Source organism: Cebus imitator, unplaced genomic scaffold (assembly GCF_001604975.1).
Source record: "Cebus imitator isolate Cc_AM_T3 unplaced genomic scaffold, Cebus_imitator-1.0 Scaffold254, whole genome shotgun sequence".
Classification (NCBI taxonomy): domain Eukaryota; kingdom Metazoa; phylum Chordata; class Mammalia; order Primates; family Cebidae; genus Cebus; species Cebus imitator.
In genome coordinates, this window is record NW_016107569.1 from 1,475,717 (window position 1) to 1,496,953 (window position 21,237).

Below are 21,237 nucleotides of genomic sequence, written 5' to 3' on the forward strand. Positions count from 1 at the left end.
AAGAGCGAAACTCTGTCTCAAAAAAAAAAAGAAAAAAAAGAACTCTAGGAACTCACTAGAGTAAGATAAACAACTCTATTTAAAATGAGCACAAGTTAATCCCAGCACTTTGGGACGCTGAGGCAGGTGGATCACCTAAGGTCAGGAGTTCAAGGCCAGCCTGGCTAATCATGGTGAAAGCTGTTTCTACTAAAAAATACAAAAGTTAGCCGGGCGCAGTGGCTCATGCCTATAATCCCAGCACTTCGGGAGGCCGAGGCGGGTGGATCACAAGGTCAAGAGATCAAGACCATCCTGGTCAACATGGTGAAACCCCGTCTCTACTAAAAATATAAAAAATTAGCTGGGCATGGTGGTGCGTGCCTGTAGTCCCAGCTATTCGGGAGGCTGAGGCAGGAGAATTGCTTGAACCCAGGAGGCGGAGGGCTTGGTGAGCCGAGATCGCACCATTGCACTCCAGCCTGGGTAACAAAAGCAAAACTCCGTCTAAAAAAAATTAAAAAAACAAATAAATAAATAAATAATCTGGGCGTGGTGGCTGGCACCTGTAATCCCAGCTACTTGGGAGGCTGAGATGGGAGGATCACTTGAACCTGGGAGGCAGAGGTTACAGTGAGCTGAGATGGTACCACTGCACTCCAGCCTGAGCAGAGCCAGATTCTGTCTCAAAAAAATTAATAATAATAATTATGGCAAAAATACATTACATAAAATTTATCATTGAACTATCTATAACTGTACAGTCCAGTAATGTTGAGTATTTTACATTGTTGTACAATCTCCAGAATTTTTTCATCTTGCAAAACTGAAATTCTGGACTCATTAAACAATGACTCCCCCTTTCCCCCTCCCCGCAGCCCCGACAAGCTGCATACCGCTCTGGGTCTCTATGCTTTTGACCACTCCAGGGCCCTCATAAACAGAATCATACAGTGTTTATCTTTTTGTGACTGGCTTTTCCCACTTCACAGAATGACTTCAATGTTCATGTTGTAGCCTGTGTCAGAATTTCATTCCCTTTTTCTTTTTCTTTTTCTTTTTTTTTGAGACTGAGTCTTGCCTGTCACCCAGGTTGGAGTATGATGGCACGATCTCGGCTCACTGCAACCTTCACCTCCCGGGTTCAAGTGATTTCCTGCCTCAGCTTCCTGAATAACTGGGATTATGGGTGCCCGCCACCATATCCGGCTCATTTTTGTATTTTTAGTAGAGATGGGGTTTCCCCATTCTGGCCCAGCTGTTCTCAAACTCCATAACTCAGGTGATCCACCCACCTTGGCCTCCCAAAGTGCTGGCATTACAGGCATGAGTTACTGCACCTGGCCCTAGAATGTCCTTCCTTTTTAAGTAATATTGCATTGTATAAATGGGTGGATTTTAAAATAAAAACAACAGGCAGAATCGAGGACAGGGACTACTGGGGCAGGGGCTGAATAGAGGTGGGCGTGTGGAGGCTGGGAGCCGGGCCGCCCTGTGTTTTTGATCTGGCTGCTGGTTAACTGGGTGGATTCACATTTTCACATCGTAAGAATTCGCCGAACTCTGCACTTAGGGTACTCACTTTTCCCCACAGGTGTTCATCTTCAATAAAACATGTTCTACAGAATCCCTGTTGAGACGACCTCACAGTGTTATTCTGAGGCTCACATAGCACCTGGTAACTACGAGCTGCTTGGCACAGGCGAGAGCTGTCAGGGATCTGGACGGCTGGTCTGAGTTTAAGCAGCCAGCTCCCCCTAGGCCCAGGTTGCGAGGTTTTCTTTAGCTCAACCCTGAGTCTCACTCACCCCACATTTGGGAAACATTTGACATGATTCGATTTGTGTTCCAAACAAGGATTAATGAAAGAACTCCTAGTCCTGGCCCTGCTGCCTGCCCTCTCGGCTGCACATGCCAGCGCTGTCCCGGAGGACACTCCCCACGTCCCCATTCTACTGAGGCTGAGACTCACTCTGCAGGGCAAGGATCACCACTTTCTTTGCCACGCCAATCTCGTTCTCTGCCAGGCACTGGTACTGTCCCGCGTCGTCCCTCTGTAAGTGGGCACAGGAGGGGGGGCATGGTACTCAGAGAAGAGGAAGAGCGGCTCAGACACCTGGCTAGGGGACCGGGGCCAGCCAGGGGCACCTGAACCCCCCCAGAGCATCAGAAGGGCTCGTGGCCACTTGTTAACAGACACACAAAGAGGATCCAGCCCCTTTTCACGCCCGAAACTGGGGGTGGTGACTAAGGTCCTTGTTGCCCTAGGTGGAATGTCTTGCTGGAAAAGCAGTTTAGATCCACCTCTTCCAAACCGTGTCCACTGAAATCTTACTGTCCCATAGCACACGATTTGAGCTTCCTTGGAAAAAAAGGATTCCATGGTCAATAAGTTTAGGAGACACTGAGTTAGACAACATGTTATGGTGCTTTGGAAATCAATAACTACAGGAAAACAAGAACATTAGACACCTCTGTTGTACAAACAGTACTAAAGTCTGAACTGCAGGACTTCTCAGGGCATTTACTGTGCCTGTGTGCAAAGTGAGTCTTCCATAAGGGAGACGGTTGGCAGCGTTTCCCTAACAGGTGGTCAATGGACTTGTGGCAGAATTCGGTAGCGTGCTGGCTCACATCACTTCCGAGTGGCAGCACCACCAGGAGATGGGGCTGGGGCAGTCTGAGGCCACTGTCCACTCCCAGAAGATGGCATCTGGGGGGGGTCACACCCAAGGGACTCCAGGGGACAGCATGGCACAAAGTTAAGAGTGTAGGTTTGGAGGTCAGACTGACACGAGACTGAATCCCAGCCCCACTGCTTACTGCCCTGAACCCATTACTTATGACATTTTCATGCTCCTGAAGCCCCAGTTTTCCCTTCTGTAAAATGGGAGTGATCACTGCTAGGATCTTTTTTATTTTATTTTTTATTTTTTTTAAAGATGGGGTTTCACCATGTTGGTCAGGCTGGTCTTGAACTCCTGACCTCAGGTGATCCACCGGCCTTGGCCTCCAAAGTACTTGGATTACAGGAGTGAGCCACCGCGCCTGGCCGACTGCTAGGATCTTATAAGCATTAGACGGAATAATGCTTGCTAAGTGTGAGGCCCCGTGCCTGGCCCACAGCTAGTACTTGGGTAACAGGAGCCATTATTACCACTGCTCTTACTGCTACTCTGATTACTAGTCCTATTATTATTACTACACAGAGAAAGGCTCCCAAATGGGTGAGATCAAGGCCCTGAAGATGAACTTGAGTCAGACTGACTTGGGGATTTCCGCACAATAATCAGAACTTGAGACACAAAATGGAAGTTGAGTGGGGTTTCACCAGGACCCAAGGCTTTGGAAACAGCATGGAGCCAGAGGCAGGAGACCTGGGGGTGGGGGGCCCTGTCTCCTGCAGTTATTGCTTGTGGGCCTCTATGAACTTCAGTGTCTTCATCTGGGCCAGGCACAGTGGCTCACACCTGTAAACCCAGCACTTTGGGAGGCTGAAGCAGGTGGATCACGAGGTCAAGAGATAGAGATCATCCTGGCCAACATGGTGAAATCCTATCTCTACTAAAAGCACAAAATTAGCTGGGTGTGGTGGCGCACACCTGTAGTCCCAGCTACTCAGAAGGCTGTGAGGCAGGAGAATCGCTTGAACTCGGGAGGTGGAGGTTGCAGTGAGACGAGATCACGCCACTGTATTCCAGCCTGGCAACAGAGCGAGACTCCGTCTCAAAAAAACCCAAAAATCAAAAAACAGTATCTTTGTCTGTAAATAGAGAGCACTATTACCGGCCTACCCTGCCCCCTGAGGTTGTTAATGATAACATTTTGGGGGCCTTACCCACAGATCACTCTTAAACAATGGGTATGAGTCACCTCACTGATTTCTCATTACAGTCCTATGAGGGAGAAAGAATTTGCTCCATTGAAAGGGTGGATGATGGTGGCACAGAAAAGCCCGGTGGCTGCAGGTTACTATTGGTGGTAGTGGGAGGGACGTCTAGGGAATGGGCAGGAAGGTGCTTTGTAGACTGCAGAAGCAGGGGTTGGAGGCAACATGAGAACCCTCCTGAGCAATCAGAAAAAGTGTAGAGTTGTCCTTGGTGGCCCCACCCAAGGTACCAGGCCCCGCCTTGCCTCAGTCCTGCGGATGGTCAGTGAGCCATTCTGTAGCTGGTGCCGGAGATGGCTGTCCCGCAGTGGAAGGCCATCTTTGATCCAGCGGATGTCCGGTGCTGGGTCTCCACTCACCACACAGTCTAGCTGGATACTGCCCCCCACAGGTTCCACGAGGTAGGAGAAAGCCTCTCCTTGTAGGACAGGAGCCTCTGTATGGGGTGACATTGAGCGAGTTGGCAGAAAAGAGGTTTCCTGCAGCCTCAGCCTCCCATAAACCCATCTCTAAAGATCTGCCCAACCCCTGCCTCCAGGGGCCTCCAGAGGCTCCTGCTAGCCCAGGATGATTGTGTGTAGTCAGTGCATCAGGGATAGCAAACAGTGTCCATGTCATGGGCCAAGTCATGAAGACGGGGAGTAGTTTCCAGGAACTGTGCTGAGAAGCATCTGAAGCTGAATGAGAAGAGTGCTGTGATCGATTAGTGATGCCTGAGACGGGCACAGGCAGGAATACAGTGTTACGCATGTCATCTACTCTGTCTCACAGATGGTGATTGATTAGTGGTGCCTGCGACAGGCATGGGCAGGAACACAGTGTTAGGCGTGTCATCTACTCTGTCTCACAGAGGGTGATTGATTAGTGATGCCTGAGACAGGCACAGGCAGGGACACAGTGTTATGTGTGACATATACTCTCTCACAGATGGATTATATTAGCAGCAGAGTGCCTGCAGGGTACTTTGGAAATCGATAACTATAAAAAAACAGGAACCCCAGACACCTCTGTTGTTACGAAGCAACACTATGAGATTCACGCTAATCTCAAAACACTCTTGGATGCTCTGGGCTGGCTTATATCCTTGCTGGTTTCCTGAGGTTGGATCTACCAAAAGCTGGTACCATCCAGCTGCAGGTTGTGCTATAGGGCAATTGGTCAGATTCTGTTTCTACCTGCAGCCAAGGTCATCTTGGGAGTGTCAAAAATACTGATGCCCAGGCCTCACCCCAGAGATGCTGGCTTACAGAGTTGGAGGTAGAACATGGGCTTCGGGATTTTATAAAGTCCCCCAGGGGATTCTAACGCGTAGCCAGGGTAGGGAGCCACTAGTTCAGCGGACAGGAGGGCGGGTTCTTAGGAAACCCATAGGTTGGGTTCCAATAGACTGGAGGTCTTGAGAGACAAGTCACCTGGGGAACACGCCCTACCCTTCACATGGACGAAGCTGACCGCCTGCACGCGACCCACTCTGTTCTCCGCCCAGCAGACATAGGTCCCACTGTCTTCTCTGGAGACAGCTGCCCGCTGCAGCGTGCTGCCCCCATCCTGCTCGGACACTCCTTCTGTGGGGGAGAAAGCAGCTTGAGGGGACTCTGAGTTGGGTGTAGGGAACTCCTGCCCGAAACGCTTCCCTGGAGCCTGGATACCTACAGGAACTTAATAAAGATGCAGAAACAGATGGGAGTTCTGGGTGAAGGCTGACTGAGTCAGGCCCGTTCCTGGGAGGCAAGGCTGCACTGGAGGCTGCAGTTAACGAGCCTGCCTTCTACCACTTCCAGTGCACACTGTGTGTTCGATAAACGGTCAAGGGCAGGTCTTTGTGGAACTCTCAGCACAGGGCACTCACTGACGCACCGCTATGATTTCTAGAGAGGGTTTTTTTTTTTTTTTTTGAGACAGAGTTTTGCTCTTGTTGCTCAGGCTGGAGTACAGTGCAATGGTGCGATTTTGGCTCATTGCAACCTCTGCTTCCCCAGTTCAAGCAATTCTCCTGCCTCAGCCTCTCGAGTAGCTGGGACTACAGGTACATGCCACCATGCCCAGCTAATCTTGTATTTTTAGTAGAGACGGGGTTTCACCCTCTTGGCCAGGCTGGTCTTGAACTCCCAACCTCAGGTGATCCACTCACCTCGGCCTCCCAAACTGCTGGGATTACAGGCATGAGCCACCGTGCCCAGCCAAGAGAAGGACTCTAATAATGGACATTTCCTTTGGGGTTAGCCATTGCCTCTAGGAGAGGAATAAGGACCAACATTACCATCAGCGGGGCGTCTACTCGGGGCCAGGTCTGTGCCTAGGCGGCTTCTCCATCGTCATTCTGACCTCAGGACCCCTGGTTTTGTCCATTTGACAAAGAGCTGAGCTCAGAGAGGCCAAACTATTATACTTGCCCAAGGTCCCTGCCCGGAAGCGGTGGGGCCCAGCAAAGCCTTCACAGGTGAGCACAGGCATTCCACACCTGGGGACTCAGAGCTGGGAGCGTGTGATATCATACCCTAACATAGGAAAGTCTCATTTTGCAGTGGAGGGGACTTAGCAATTTTTCAATTCAGCAGGCATTCAGTGAGTACCCACCAGGTACTCCACAGGCCCCGCGCCTCCCTAGACATTACCTGGGCTTCAGGTAGGAGGACAGAGCCCCCCACTCCCTCCCTCCCAGCAAAAGCGGTTTGCTGAGGGTCCCACCATGGGAGCAGCAGCTCTGGGCTGGAACACAGGTCTCCCTCTCCTGGCCCTGAGGTCTCTGGGTTGAGTCTTCTCAGGTGGCCTCTTGCCAGCTCTGATATATGGCTTGTCACATATGGCCACAGCTGGGTTTGCCTTGTCCCTCTACACAGGGCCAAGTTGGAAGACCCAGAACCAGTAGGGCTGGTTCACAGCCTCTTCCTGTCCGCTAGGCTGGGGATCCCCACCTGCCCTCCCTTCTTGACCTCCCGGGGTCCTGACTCTCTGTCCCACCCACGCCCAGCAGACCCAGACCTGTGACTGGCCGGTCGTTGACGGTCCAGCCAATGCGAGGGGTGGGGCTGCCCCGGGCTGCACAGCGGAGCCACAGCCTGTCCCCGAGTCGCAGGCTGCGGTCCCCAGGCAGGGTGGTGAACACGGGCAGTGCCATAACGGTGAGGTGCACACGGCGGCGGGCCCGGCCTACAGCGTTCTCTGCAGTACAGGTGTAGGTGCCTGCATCCTGGCCCTGTGAGCAAAAGAAAGGGGTTGGCTGGAGAACTGTCCCCGGCCTCGGCCTGGGTTGGGATGCCCCTGGGACCCACTTCATTGAAGGTTCTCATGGCACATCCAGCCCAGAGAGGTGAAGTGACTTGCCCAAGGTCACACAGCTAGCAAACGGGTCGGCATCACCACCACGCCCCTGCCCTGTCCTGCAGTGTTCACAGGCTCTGCTCCTTCATAACCCCAGCCCCGACTGCCTGAGCACAACAGTTACTGTTTACCGAGCACCTACTGCGTGCCGCCCTGTGCTTAGAACTTGACCTGCACGGCAGGGCTTGCTTTTGGTGCCTGACAGAGCGCCCAGCAGGGGCTCCAAGGGGAGGAGTTTCGTGGTGCATTCAAGCAGGGCCGGTGCGCTCACCACTGCACTGCCAGGCTCCCTGGATGGCCACGCCCAATGCCCCTGACCCCTCTAGGTGTGTCCACTGGGCCCATCTGGAGAGGGTCTCATCACAGAACTGCAGAATCTGATGAGTGCTGAGGGGAAGGGGGTCAGGGGTCCCACCCACACCCCTGGCTCAACACTCCCCAAAGCCCAGAGGACGGTCAATGCCAATGCATGGCTGAGAAGAAATGGGGAGACTATCGGGACACAAAGTCATCACCGTATCCCGAGCCCCAGTCCAGGTGCCCCCCTTTCCCAGGTTCCCCAGGAGCTGGCTGCCAAGGTCCAGGTTCACATTTGGGTTCTGCCTCTTGGCAATGGTGGGCAACTAGGTACACTCTGAGCCTCAGTTCTGGCCGTCTGTACCCGGGAGGGTAACGCTGATTTCCCCAGGCTCCCGGGGTTAAAGGCTGCACAGAGCTTGGCGCAGAGCCGGACAAACAGGGGCCTCAGCCACTCTTCCCTGCTGTGCGCTCGGGGCAGTGCCTCACCTCCAGGTCCTTCACCAGCAGCTCTCCAGAAGGCTGGATGGTAAACTTCCCCTCAGCGCCCCACATGGGCTGGCCGTCTTTGTCCCACGTGATGTTGGGCTCGGGACTGCCCCTGGCCTTGCAAGGCAAGAAGGCGTGGGAGCCTTCGGTGGTGGACAGGTCTGGGAGGCCGTTCTCGATCATGGGTGGGACTGCGGGCAGAGGGAGGCCCACTTGGAACCGGGGCTGGGGGAGACAGACGGCTGACCCCAGCACGGGGCCCTTGGCCTTTGGCCCAGCCCTTCAGCCTTCCCTGGCCATCAGCTGTCCCCTCCAACTCCCTAGTCATAGGCCATTGCCTGTGGTCAGGATGATCTGGGGACTCCCTCAGTTTGGTGAAGCGGTGACAGTTACGGCATTGCACCTTGCATATGTGTACACACACACACATGCACACGCACATGCACACACACACGCACACACACACATGCACACGCACACGCACACACACAGAGGCCTTGGGCAGGGTCCACTTGGGCACAGACTCCTCGTACCAGGCCACCCCAGGACCAAAAGCAGCGGAGCGGTGCTGGGCAGGGTGAGGGTCACCAGCTTGGTGTCTGACTGCTCTGGTGACCAGCAATGCTCCGGGTCTGAAGGGAGAGGAGCACGCTGGACAGTGAGGTGCAGAGGAAGCCTGGAGCCAGCAGCCCCTCTGAGTTCACAGCCAGAGTCCGACCCCAGCCCCACACAGCCGCGGGCGGGGACGGCCACGGAGACACCACAAAGCAGGCCACTGGGGCCAGGACACGACTGGCCCATACTGACTACTCCCAGCAGACTTTGCAGATTTTTGGCCAGCGATGCCATCTTATCTTTGACACTAATGACCAAACTAAGGTAAGGGCACATGTAATTGTGCGTGTGTTGTGTGTGCCAGGGTAGGGCCAGAGAGGCTACAGTTGCTGGAAACCAGAAGGAATGAGAGCTGCTAGACTCGTGTTCCAAGAGGGCCAGAGAGGAGGCAGAGGCGATGGGAGTTCGTGTCTGAATCCAGAACTCAGGCATCCAATAGAGGTGTTTTTCCCATAACTCCTTCTGGAACTGTAAGCAGTGTGCCCTGCCAGGCAGGGAAGGGAGAAGCTTGCAGGAGCCTCAAGCCCGCAGTTGCCAGGGCCCAGCTCGGCCCCAGCCTCACACCCACCTTGCACCACCAGCCGCGTTTTCCCCACGGCACTGCCTGCACTGTTCTTGGCGATGCAAAGGTAGTTTCCAGCATCCTCTGGGCTGGCATGGGTAATCCGCAGCTGTCCACCAGGTAGGACCTGGGTACTCACTCCTGAATGAGGAAGAAGAAAACTGGGGGGCTGGGAGCTGGGATGGGGGACCCCCAAGGTGGGTAGATTGGGCTATTCTGTCTCACAGGCAGCAAATGACTTGCTGGGGTCACAGAGTGGCCAAGGGACAGAAAGAGCCAAGAAGCCTGACCCACAGCCCAGCCCAGCTGCCTCCACCCGACCTCCCAACTTGGCCACCGAGTGCTCAGATGGCATCTCAGGCCATGGTGACAGGAGAAGTGTTGGGGAGAGGGCAGCCAGAGCAAGGGTGGAGGCGTGTCTAGGCAGGCCAGGGGCTTCCTGGGACCTCTCAGTAGCTCTGCGGGGTCTCCCAGGACAGGAAGCAGGGCCCCCCAGCCCCACACTCTTCTCTTCCCTTCCCAGGCTGGCTGCCAGGGGCCCTCACCTGCAGGGACATTGAGCCCTTCCCTCTGCCAGGTGATGGTTGGCCGGGGGATGCCCAAGGCCTCGCAGGGAAGCAGCACCCCGTCTTCCGCCACAGCCCGAACCACGCTGGGCAGCGGCTTCACCACTGGGGAGGCTGCAAAGAACAGGGGTGCAGAGGGCGCTGAAAATGTCCTTAACACACAGCCCTCCATCCAGGGGGCTTGGAGTGCCAGAGAGCGAGGCCTCTAGGAGAACGGGGTTCTAGAAACATCGACGCAGCAACAAGGACACCGTGGCTGATTCTTTTCCTCCCAAAGAATCCCATGAGAGGCAGGTGTGCGCCTCTGAGACCCAGGACCTCACCTACAGCCTGAGCCCCACCTGCCTCTAGCTCTCCACCTGCTCCCAAGGAACTCTGGGGTCTGGGCCACGGACCCTTACCTTGCACGGTGAGGACGACGTGCTTGTGGGCTACGCCAGCAGAGTTGCGGGCTGAGCAGGTGTAGCGGCCTGCATGGATGGGGAGGGCCTGCCTGATCTCCAGGGCGCCTGCAGGTGGAATCAGGGTGAGGGAATCAGGACAGAGGTCCCGAGGGATGGAGGTGGCAGGGCTGCTACACAACCCCACTCTGTCTCTGGTTACTCAACCTGCCTCCTCTGACCATTTACAAATAGCCTGGGGGATGAGACTGCACGGGAACCTGGAATCTAGGTTTGCCTCTGTGCCCTGCCCAAGGGAGAGGCATGGGCAAGTTCCTTCCACTCTCCGGACCTCAGTTTTCCCATGTGTGCAATGAAGAATCAGACAAGATGGTCTCTAGACGCTTTTGGCTATGAGGTTCCAGGATCTTCGACTTCCCCGCCTGTAATCCCCTGCTCACAGATCCACACCCTGCTGTTCTCACCTTGCTCTGCTAAAAACCCACCTCCTCTAGGAAGCCTCCCAGGATTACTGCCTCCTCTGTCCTCCCTTTACCCTCCTGGCCTTAGCCCTGATTGCTTGGTGAACACCATTTTAACCTTCCCAGACTGCAGGCTGCACCTTGGCAGCCAAGCGACAAGGGCTCTAAATTGTCCTCTGTGGACCCCTGGGGGCCTCTTGGGTGGGGGAAGGGAGCAAGGCCCATTGTACCCTGGCCACCCACAGCCCCTGCCCCTGCCCCAGCCCCAGACGGAACCAGAACTGTGCTTTGTTTTACTTGTTGGACCTTGCTGTTACCACTTACTGCACTTATCGGAAGGAAGCTTTTGTTTTGTATTTTGTTTTGAGACAGAGTCTCACTCTGTTGCCCAGGCTGGAGTACAGTGATGCAATCATAGCCCACTGCATCTTTGAACTCCTATGCTCAAGCGATCCTCCTACCTCAGTTTCCCAAGTAGCTGGGGCCACAGGCATGCACCACCAAACCCAGCTAATTTTTAAAAATTTGTTTGTAGAGATGGGGTCTTGCAGTGTTGCCCCAGCTGGTCCCAAACTCCTGGCTTCAAACAATCCTCCTGCCTCAGGCTCCCAAAGTGCTGGAATTACAGGTGTGAGCCCCTGTGTGCAGCCCAGAAGGAAGTTCTGTTGCTTCGGAACAGTTTGAAAATCACAGGTCTGGCCAGTGGTTCCTAGACTTCAGGATTTCACTAACCAACTAACAAATAAATATGGAGATTCTCCATAAAGCTTCCAGCTTGTTATTTTGACAAGCAAAGACATTTAAAAAATCACATTAGGCCAGGCAAGGTGGCTGTAACTCCAGCCTGAGGCTGAGGAGGGCAGATCACCTGAGGTCAGGAGTTCAAGACCAGCCTGGCCAACAGGGTGAAACCCTGTCTCTACAAAAATACAAAAATCAGCCAGGCATGATGGTGGGTGCCTGTAATCTCAGCTACTCGGGAGGCTGAGGCAGGAGAATCTCTTGAACCCGGGAGGAGGAGGCTGCAGTGAGCAGAGATTGTGCCACTGCGCTCCAGCCTGGATAACAGAGCGAGATTCCATCTTAAAAAAAAACCGGGCCAGGCACGGTGGCTCACGCCTGTAATCCCAGCACTTTGGGAGGCCGAGGCGGGTGGATCACGAGGTCAAGAGATCAAGACCATCCTGGTCAACATGGTGAAACCCCGTCTCTACTAAAAATACAAAAAATTAGCTGGGCATGGTGGTGTGTGCCTGTAATCCCAGCTACTCAGGAGGCTGAGGCAGGAGAATTGCCTGAACCCAGGAGGCGGAGGTTGCGGTGAGCCGAGATCGCGCCATTGCACTCCAGCCTGGGTAACAAGAGCGAAGCTCCGTCTCAAAAACAAACAAACAAACAAACAAAAACAAAAACAAAAAACCAAAACCAAAACCAAAAACCATGTACTATTAACTGAATCTCATCATGAAAAGGAAGTTTCAACACCAAAAGATAATTTCAGAATAAAGGACAATTCTTCTGAAGGGATAAAACCAGGCTTACAAAGGCTCCCAGGGAGCAGCTGTTTTTCTTATTTTGCCGTGAAACAGCACTTGTATGCCAGAGGGCCCCAGGAACTGATGGGTCTCAACACTGCAGAGCATGGAGGAGAATATGAGCTCAGAGAGGGTGAGAGGGTCCTCCCAGGTCACACAGCCAGGAGAGGCAGAGCCAGGCCAGACTGTCCTATCTTGTTCTACCATGTGACCTTCTTTCACCCCCTCCACCTGCTGTCCCAGTCTCCCCTCGGCTGCCTCTCTCTGTGGTCACCCTTATTTACCCGACGGTGAGACGCGGTAGCCGCTCCCCCGCGCTCCCAGCTGGGCGCCTGCCTTGCTCCAGGACACGGTCGGGGCTGGTATGCCTGTGCTATGACATGTGAGGACCACAGGCGCCATCATGGTCACGGTGAAGTCTGTCTGGTCGTCGGCAATGGTGGGAGGCACTGAAAGCCAAGACAAGGCTTGAGGCCCTACCGGCAGGCACGGGCGACTCACAGCTGCGGGGCGGGGGCAAAGCTAGTACACAAGGTGACGTTCGTGACAAAGGGCCAGGGAGGGAGGTGGGGCAACAGAGGGAGAAGTCACATTTGCCCACTCAGCAAATCCTTCTGGGCACAGGGCTACAGCTTTCTTTCTTTAAAAGAAAAAAAAAAAGTGTACTTTTTCAGAGGTGGGGTCTCACTATGTTGCCCCGGCTGGAATGCAGGGGCTATTTACAGGTGTGATCCTACTGCTGATCAGCACGAGAGTCTTGACCTGCTCTGTTCTGACCTGGGCAGCTTCACCCCTCCTTAGGCAACCTGGCGGTCCCTGCTCCCAGGGGGTCACCATAGTGATGCTGAACTCAGTGTGAGCTCCCACTCAGCATAGTGCACTACAGCCCAGAACTCCTGGGCTCCAGCGACCCTCCCACCCCAGCCTCCGAGTAGCTGGGACTACAGGCAAATGCCACCGCACCCAGGGGGATACAGCTTTCTATGGAGACCCTGGCCTAGTAACTTCGCAGGGGTTTACTCGTGGCTTTCCCACTTGGAGTGAGGGATGCCAGAGAAGACCCCCACGGGAAGTGCCATTTAACCCGAGATCTGAAGGAAAAGCAGGTGTTGGCTGAGTGAAGGGAAGAGTGTTCCGGCAAAGGGAACAGCATGTGTGAAGGCCTTGAGGCAAGGAACAAAAAGCTGAGCAGCTCGATTAGACCCTGGAGTGAGGCAGGTCTGGTGTGAACCGAACCTGGGGGCTTGGCAGGCCAGACCACACAGGACCCGGTGGGTCCAGCTAAACTCTTGCATTCTATCCTGAGGGCAATGGGCAGCTGTTGAGGGAGGGATTTTTAACAGGGGTGATGACAAGGTCAGACCTAAGTTTAGAACATTCTGGATTGGGGAGGGGTGGGCATCTCCCGTGAGCTCCTGTGTGCCAGGAACTGTGCCGGAGTTGGGGTTAAGTCAATGTGACTGGGGAGGATCTGAGATGCCTTCCTGGAGGAGGTGTCCAGTGCAGCACGGGCAAGCCACACAATTCCCTGCAGACAGGGAGAGCACCCAAGAGTGGGAAGGCACTGCCCCCACCCCAGGCGTCCTCCTCCACCTCCTCCCTGACTCACCGTGGACGGTCACTTGGTAGAGCCTTCGGGCCTCACCCACCTCGTTGCTCACCACACACTCAAACTGGGCTGAGTCCTGGGGGCCGGGGGCCTCAAGGAGCAGGGCGTTGGAGGGCAGGAGCCTGGGGCAGAGAGATGGGTGGCCGAGTGGCTGCTGGGCTGACAGAGACCAGCCGTGGCTTTCCGGCCGGGCTGTCTGGATGTGGGGGTCTCACACCCATTTCCCCTTCCTGTATCCGGCCTCCATCCCTGACTCTAGAATTGTCTTCTAGAAGTTTCTACCCCAAAGTTCTAGCTGGTGGATTTGTGATTTTCATTTTTATCCCTGTTTCTCCGTCACCCTGCACGTTTATTACAATAACCACCTATGATAACTTCTGTAATAACAACCGCGTCAAAGTGGCTCAGAGTCTTAGTTGCTGATTTCATTTTTACTAAGTCTAGGCTTGTTACATTGGTTTTCCAATTTTTTTTAATTGACATTCTATGTTTTCTTTTTTTTGAGACAGGGTCTCATTCTGTTTCCCAGACTGGAGTGCAATGGCACCACGACAGCTCACTGCAGCCTCCACCTCCCAGGCTCAAGGGATCCTCCCACCTCAGCCTCCCGGGTAGCTGGGACTACAGACCATGCACTGCTAATTTTTGATTTTTTTGTAGAGATGGGGATCTCACTATGTTGCCCAAGCTGGTCTTGAACTCCTGGCCTCAAGCAATCCTCCCACCTCAGCCTCCCAAAGTGCTGGGATTAGCACCACGCCCCATTCATGTTTTGTTTTTAGACAAGGAGTGACTCTGGTGGATATAAAGCCCAGACGTCTCTGCTGAGTTCTCTGTCCCCAGTGCCCTCACCCCTGTCTCGGTGTGAAGACCCCCTGATCCCCAAAGTTGAAACACCAGTTCTGGTCCTGGATCCTGTGAGACCTGAGCATACCCCGCCCCGTCCCTGCCCCCTGCCTCCCCACCCCATGCGTCTCAGGAAGTCACCACAAGGTCCAGTCATTACCGGTAGGCACCCTGCTGCAGGCGGAAGTCCAGCTTCTGTCCGTCCTTCCACCAGACCACCAGGGGCTTAGGGGAGCCGCTGGCCTCACAGGGCAGCGAAGCTGGGGTGTGGGCGGTCAGGGTCAGGTTGGAGGGGCTGGGGGCGATGGCTGGAGGCTCTGGGGAGAGCACAGTGGTCAGGAGACAGGTACAGGGGGCTGGCGGCTCTCTGAGGCTGTGCCCAGGGGCAATGCCACTGCCTCCCACCTTCCGCCCATCCCTGAGGGGGCACAGAGGGAGAGGGCAGGAGAAACTTCAAAGGGAGAGCTTCCAATAGGCTCCTGAAGCTGACCGTTTTGGGCTTTCCCCATCCCTGAGCCGGGCAGCCTCTCACTGCCTTTCCTTGACCGAGGCCTCCAGGATGCCGGGCTCCACTCCCCATCAGCCCCACCTGAGGCTGGGCCCCGCCAGGATAGCCCCACACAAGCTGATCCATTGGAGTGGGAGGAGATTGGGGCAAATGATTCTAGTGATTTTGAATTTTATCCTTTCAGGTGTTTTACCTTTTTTTTTTAGACAGAGTCTCACTCTGCCGCCCAGGCTGGAGTGCAGTGACGTGATCATGGCTCCCTGTCGCCTGAAACTCCTGGGCTCAAGTGACCCTCCCACCTCAGCCTCCCAAGTAGCTGGGACTACAGGCATGTGCCACCATGCTTGACTAATTTAAAAAAATTTTTTTGTAGAGATGGCGTCACACTGTGTTGCCCAGTTTGGTCTCGAACTCCCGGGATCAAGCAGTCCTTCTGCCCTGGCCTCCCAGACTTGTGTTATTTTCTGTGCATGCTTTCTTACTGAATAGAACCATTCTGTTATGTAGCTTATGCACTAAAGTACCACTGTGTCCTTTGAGCGTGCGTGATCACAACTTTCTACTAATGGGCTTCATGGTCAAAAACATTTGAAGACCATTGGCTCTGGGCTCCTGACAGCTGGGGTGACCCAGAAACTAAGCAGGACTGGACCCTGACAGGGACTGAACTCTGAAGCCCTTCCCCAGGCCACCTACCAAAGACCTGGAGGTTGCGGCCTTGACGATCGGAGCCAGCAGAGTTGGATGCCAGGCAGAGGTAGTGGCCGTTGTCCTGGGCAAGGGCTGGCTGGATCCTCAGGGAACCCTCAGGCAGAACTTCGAACCTGGAAAGGATGGTGGGGGTTTCCCTGGAGATGGGCAGGGCCAATGGGGCTGGAGGAAGGCTGTCTCCACCAAGTCCCTTCCCTCTGACCGCACTATCAGAGAGGATGCTGATACAGTTTGGCTCTGCGTCCCCACCCAAATCTCATCTTTCAGCTCCCATAATTCCCACATGTTGAGGGAGATACCCGGTGGGAGATGATGGAATCCCGGGGGCGGGTCTTTCTCATGCTGTTCTAGTGATAGTGAATGGGTCTCACGAGTTCTGATGGCTTTAAAAACTGAAGTTTCTCTGCACAAGCTGTCTTTGCCTGCTGCCATCCACGTAAGACGTAACTTGTTCCTCCTTTCCTTCCACCATGATTGTGAAGCCTCCCCGGCCATGTGGAACTATAAGTCCAATAAACCTCTTTCTTTCGTACATTGCCCAGCCTCAGGTATCTCTTTATCAGCAACATGGAAATGGAGTAATACAGATGCTAACTTGGAGGTGAGAGTCTTGCATCTGTGAGGCCAAGGTCAGGGGGTCAGAACCATGGGCGGCTCTCTACACCCCAGGCCAACATTGGAAAGACAGAGAGAAGGGCTGCTTTGGGCCTCCCCGACACTGTCCGCGGCCTGGCCTCTCCTGAGACGCAGAAGGAGCCCCATCCTGCTCTTCCTTAGGGCAGTCCCTAGATCTTAAATGTGCCCTTCCCAAGATCCATATCTGTACTGTGCAATCCCGCCCCCGGCCACAGTTGATTGGACAGGGGATGGACATGTCACTCAGGCTGGGCCAATGATATTCTGTGCCCTGGGAATTTAGAATTGGAATTCACAGATGGCTCACTAGTGAGCACAGGAGCTGTAAACCTGGGGCTGGGGGCCATGGGGGTGTCAGAGGGTGTGTTTTTGTCATGTTCACTGAGCAAGAAGGTGAGGGAGAGAATGAAGCCCACACTGAGAGAAGCTATAAAACCATCAGCGCTTGTGAGACCCATTCACGCCCCTCTACCCGCATCTATTAAGGCTTCTGATCAAGTCAAACAAGCAAGAGCCCTTCATGAGTGGTGGGCCTGTCCTTGTGTTCTTAGACACCCCACATCCTGATGATAAAGTCACTTTTCTGCTCCAACTGCCCAAGTGAGTTTTGTTTACAACCCTCAAAGAGGCACCTGAGGGCCTCCCTGAGGCCCACCCCTTCCCTCTCTCACCTGGGGTTCCTGGGATCCAGGGGGACCCCGTCCTTCCGCCAGCTCATGAGGGGTGCGGGCACGCCGTCGGCCTGGCAGGGCAGCAGGGCTGTCTGGTTCACTGAGACGTTCACTGAGGGCGGTCCTGATCGGATGGTGGGCACCGCTGGAGAGGGGCACAGAGGGAATGCGGCTGGGAGCTGCGGCTCTAAGACGGTGGGCAGGGTGGGGTGGAGTGGGCCCTACTCACTGTGGATCTCCACGCGGAGGGCCACACTGGTGCTGCCCGCGGCGTTGCGGGCTGTGCAGCTGTAGTCGCCGCTGTCGGCCGTGCTCAGGGCCTGCAGCTGGAGGAACCGGCCCCGCTCCGGGAACTGTGTGTGGGCATCCTCCTGGAGAGTCCCCCAGGGTGGAGAGACCCTCATCAGTGACCGGCTGTGCTAGACCAGCCCCTGGCACCAGGCATGGAGGACTGAGGAACCCGTGAGGCTGGACAGTGGCTCTGTCCTTCCAGGCTGACCGCAGGCCCTGACTGTGTCCCACAGAGGACCCGCTGAGGAAATGCGCTCCTCTGGGAGGAAATACACCCCCAGACCCTGAAGTTCCTGTCAGAACACCCACAACCCTGGAATCCACAGCCGCAAACTGACCCCATTTGAGGGATGGACAAAGAGCGACTTGGTCACAGGCCCAGGCCACCCAGCCGCTAGCACAGCTTGAAGGAGCCAGGGGGAGAACACTGGGTGGGCCTCAGAAGCCCTGAGTGACCTGAGCCTCGCCTCAGTGTCCCTATCCATAAAATGGGAGTGACAATGACAATGGGGGGAGACAACACCAGGGGGCAGGGTGCAAAATGCAGCTCAGAGTGGGTCTTTGGGACCCAGGATCCAGCCGGGTCAGGTCTGGCGCCTGAGAGGGACAGAAGGCAGCGCCCTGAACCCCCGCCCACCTGCAGCACGATGCCATCTCTGTGCCACGTGATCTCGGGCGCTGGCTCTGCCTCCACCGGACACTCCAGGACCAGCTGCCCCGGGGCCAGGCCAACCACAAAGCGGGGGCCTCGGGGTCCAACAATGTTTGGAGGGGCTGGGAAGGGGGTAGCACAAGAGGACGTGAGAGGTGGACTCACCCCTGCCACGGGCCTGTCCTGCCCCCACCCCACGCCCACTACCTACCTTGAACCCTGACCCGGAAGCTCTTCTCCACTGCGCCTGCAGGGCTTTCAGCCAAGCAAGTGTACAGCCCGGCATCCCCAACCTGGGGATAAAGCAGGCTGAGCAGCTGTCTGCCCACCTCCCAGTCTGGTTTCCTTCTTATGCAGCGAGGGACCCAGAATACAAACTCAGCCCTGCCAGGTCTGCCATCCACCTTCCCAGTCAACCCTGCCCGCTCCTTCCATCTCACTGTTGCTTTAGGGCTGGTGCAATGGCTGCCTCTTCCCAGAAGTCCCCCTTGACTACACCAGCCCTCCTCTGGTCTAGATGGGAAGTCATCTGCATTTGGCATCAGCCTGGGCCCTGACCCTGCTGGGGGCTCCAAAGGGCACATCCTAGGTGGGTCACCTCCACACCCTCGCCCCATACAGAGGAGGTACTTCAACCTAACCCTGCCAACTGCCGACTGCATCTGGGGAAACTGCAGTCCCTCCCCTCTCCCACACAGCCTCCTCCTAACCCCCAGCCTCATCCTACAGCGACCACAGCGGTACCTGCACACTCTCCACCTGGAGCACCCGCGTGGCTCTGCTGCTGTGCTCCAGCCTGCTCAGGGCCTGCCCGTCCTTATGCCAGGTGATGTTGGGCTGGGGGCTGCCCTGGGCATCACAGAGGAGCTCCATGGGGGCGCCAGGGGTCAGCAACAGCTCTGCAGGCTGGCCTGAGTCCTTGATGTGAGGAGGGTCTGCAAGCCACCCACAGAGGGGAACACACAGTGACACATGTTTCCAGGATGGCGCCGCAGGCGAAAGCACCATGCTGAGTCTGGGGCCTCTGCTCCCAGATTTTGGTGGCTCTTGTTCTTGGATCTGCCACCAAGGTTTGGTGGAAAGACCCCAGGAGCACAGCCCTGGGAGAGTCAAAGCCCAGTCACCCTCTCCCTGCAGGCAAGGCCAGAGAGGAGCCCAGCCGGAACCAAGCTCCCTGAGTTCTGCTCCCAGGTGACAGTCCCAGGCCTCTGGGACTCACCTCCCTCACTGCCCTCCCCATTGCCCCCAGAGTCCCACCCTCTCTCCCGAGCCCAGAGAAGCTGGCCAGAGGCCAGAGGACCCACCCATGACTGTCAGCTGGAAATGCCTCCTGGCTTCCCCTGCCTCGTTCACGGCCACACAGGAGTAGGTCCCTGAGTCAGCAGCTCCCACTGTCTCCAGCTGCAGGCTGGGCCCCTGCTCAAGGCTCTGGGGCAACCAGGGCTCCCCATCCTTCATCCACGACACAAGAGGCTGGGGAATGCCCCGGGCCTCACACCGGAGTTCCACCCGGGAGCCACGAACTGCCACCACGTCATTCTGGAACTCCACCGGCTCCAGGACAGGTGGCACTGTGGAGGGCGAAAGGGTGGGCAGGAGCCATTTTATTCCAGGACTGCCACCTCCAGTACTCAGCTTAGACGTGACCGTCTCTGGGAAGTCACCCTGATCCCCCAAGGCCAGGCGAGGGGCCCTCCTCTGTGCTCCCACGCATTTGCTCTGTCCCCTGGTGTCACTAGTTGCCTGGAATTGTGATTGCCTCTTTACAGAGCTGCTTCCTGCACTGGCCTCCTGGGGCAGAGCTTTTCTGCCCCCGCCTATCCTGGGCATATCAGGAGCAAAAAGGAGCAATCCAGTGAGTCAGAGATTGAGCCGCAGTGTCCGCTCTCCTCAACGCCCCCAGGGCCCATCCTTGGTTCCACCCAGATGGGCAGAGGGGCCAAGGGTCTTGATTCTCACCCACCAAGGCCAGAGACCCTCTTGCCCCACCCCCTGCTCCATACCCTGCACCTGCAAGGTGAAGTTTCTGTGTGCCACGCCAGCTGGGCTTGCGGCCACGCAGCTGAAGATGCCGGCGTCAGCCAGTTGCACCTGGGAAATCCTGAATCCCCCGAGAGGAGAGGGAGCAGGAGAGAAAGGAGAAAGGGGGAGGGGAGAGAAAGAGAGGGACAGGGAGAGAGGGACAGAAGCAGGAGAGGCTGGCTGTGTGGAAAGACTTCCTCCCTTTCCCATCCTTTGTCCCCAAAGGCTTGCTGGCCAGAGGGGGTGGGGTGACTGAGCTCAGCCTTTGCTTAAAGTCTTTACCTGGGTTCCCGTGTCCCCAGGATAAAGCCCCCAACTGCCCCCACCACCGCTGCCTGCTCCTAGCCATCTCATTCTGAAGCCAGACCTCCTGCCTCCCAAATTCGGGAAGCTCCTCGTCCCACGTGGACGGCTCAGCTCCTGTTGTCCACGCACCCCTCTTTGCTGTCAGAACTCCCTGGAGTCCTCTCGGCTCCTGGCTTCACTGTCTGCCCTCCCACTTTCTCTCCAGCCCTTCTGCCCCTGCCACTCATGAGCTGCTCCTGCCCGTCCCCAGTCCCAGCCACGGCCGGAGCCGACAGTCAGTCCCCAGGCCCGCTCTCCCGTGGCCTGCTGGTCTCTCCCACCCTGAAACCTGACTTCTCCTGCATCTCCTCCTACCCCGCCCACCTCCCCTTCCCTGGTCCCTGAGACTCATCCGAACACTAGCAGCTGGGGCACAGTCCACACTCGCTCTGGGATGGGGGTGGGTGTTGCAGCCAGTCCTGCCTTCCAGCACCTCCCATGTGCTGACGATCCCCAAATGTCCACTCTAAGTGGCACGGCCAGCACCTGTCTGCCATCTCCCCTACCTGAGGGTGCGGCCAGAGCCGTGGAGGTGGGTGCGCTGGGACAGCGGGAGCGGCAGGCCGTTCTTCAGCCAGCTCATGTGGATGGGCGGGGAGCCCCTCACGGGGCACGCCAGGGTCACCAGCTCCCCAGCCCTGCTCACCAGGGTCCCCGAGCCGTCCACTCCCTGCTCAATGGTGGGAGGAACTGGGAGTGGGTGGAGAGAAGAAAGGCAGGTGGTGAGGATGTCTTGGGGGGAAGGTGGGCTCCTCCCAGGGAAATTCCCAGCAGTGGAGACCTGAACTTCTGCCGCCACCCTCGTGAGGCATGAGGCCACTGCAGGAGGGG

General features: G+C 56.0%; 1 protein-coding gene across 1 annotated transcript in view; it reads right to left on the reverse strand.

Moving 5' to 3' along the window:
- HMCN2 (hemicentin 2) overlaps positions 1–21,237 on the reverse strand; it is a 164,954-nt gene that overhangs the window by 22,303 nt on the left and 121,414 nt on the right. The window contains exons 65-84 of the mRNA XM_037728076.1: positions 20,913–21,096; positions 20,043–20,140; positions 19,344–19,610; positions 18,784–18,974; positions 18,251–18,332; positions 18,025–18,161; positions 17,326–17,467; positions 17,097–17,241; positions 15,775–15,902; positions 14,731–14,887; positions 13,725–13,846; positions 12,400–12,564; positions 10,120–10,227; positions 9,698–9,832; positions 9,159–9,293; positions 7,976–8,166; positions 6,851–7,064; positions 5,299–5,433; positions 4,114–4,304; positions 1,952–2,033 (exon numbers count right to left, since the gene is read on the reverse strand). Coding sequence (XP_037584004.1) covers positions 1,952–2,033; positions 4,114–4,304; positions 5,299–5,433; positions 6,851–7,064; positions 7,976–8,166; positions 9,159–9,293; positions 9,698–9,832; positions 10,120–10,227; positions 12,400–12,564; positions 13,725–13,846; positions 14,731–14,887; positions 15,775–15,902; positions 17,097–17,241; positions 17,326–17,467; positions 18,025–18,161; positions 18,251–18,332; positions 18,784–18,974; positions 19,344–19,610; positions 20,043–20,140; positions 20,913–21,096 — 3,009 coding nt within the window. The remainder of the gene's footprint in view (positions 1–1,951; positions 2,034–4,113; positions 4,305–5,298; positions 5,434–6,850; positions 7,065–7,975; positions 8,167–9,158; positions 9,294–9,697; positions 9,833–10,119; positions 10,228–12,399; positions 12,565–13,724; positions 13,847–14,730; positions 14,888–15,774; positions 15,903–17,096; positions 17,242–17,325; positions 17,468–18,024; positions 18,162–18,250; positions 18,333–18,783; positions 18,975–19,343; positions 19,611–20,042; positions 20,141–20,912; positions 21,097–21,237) is intronic.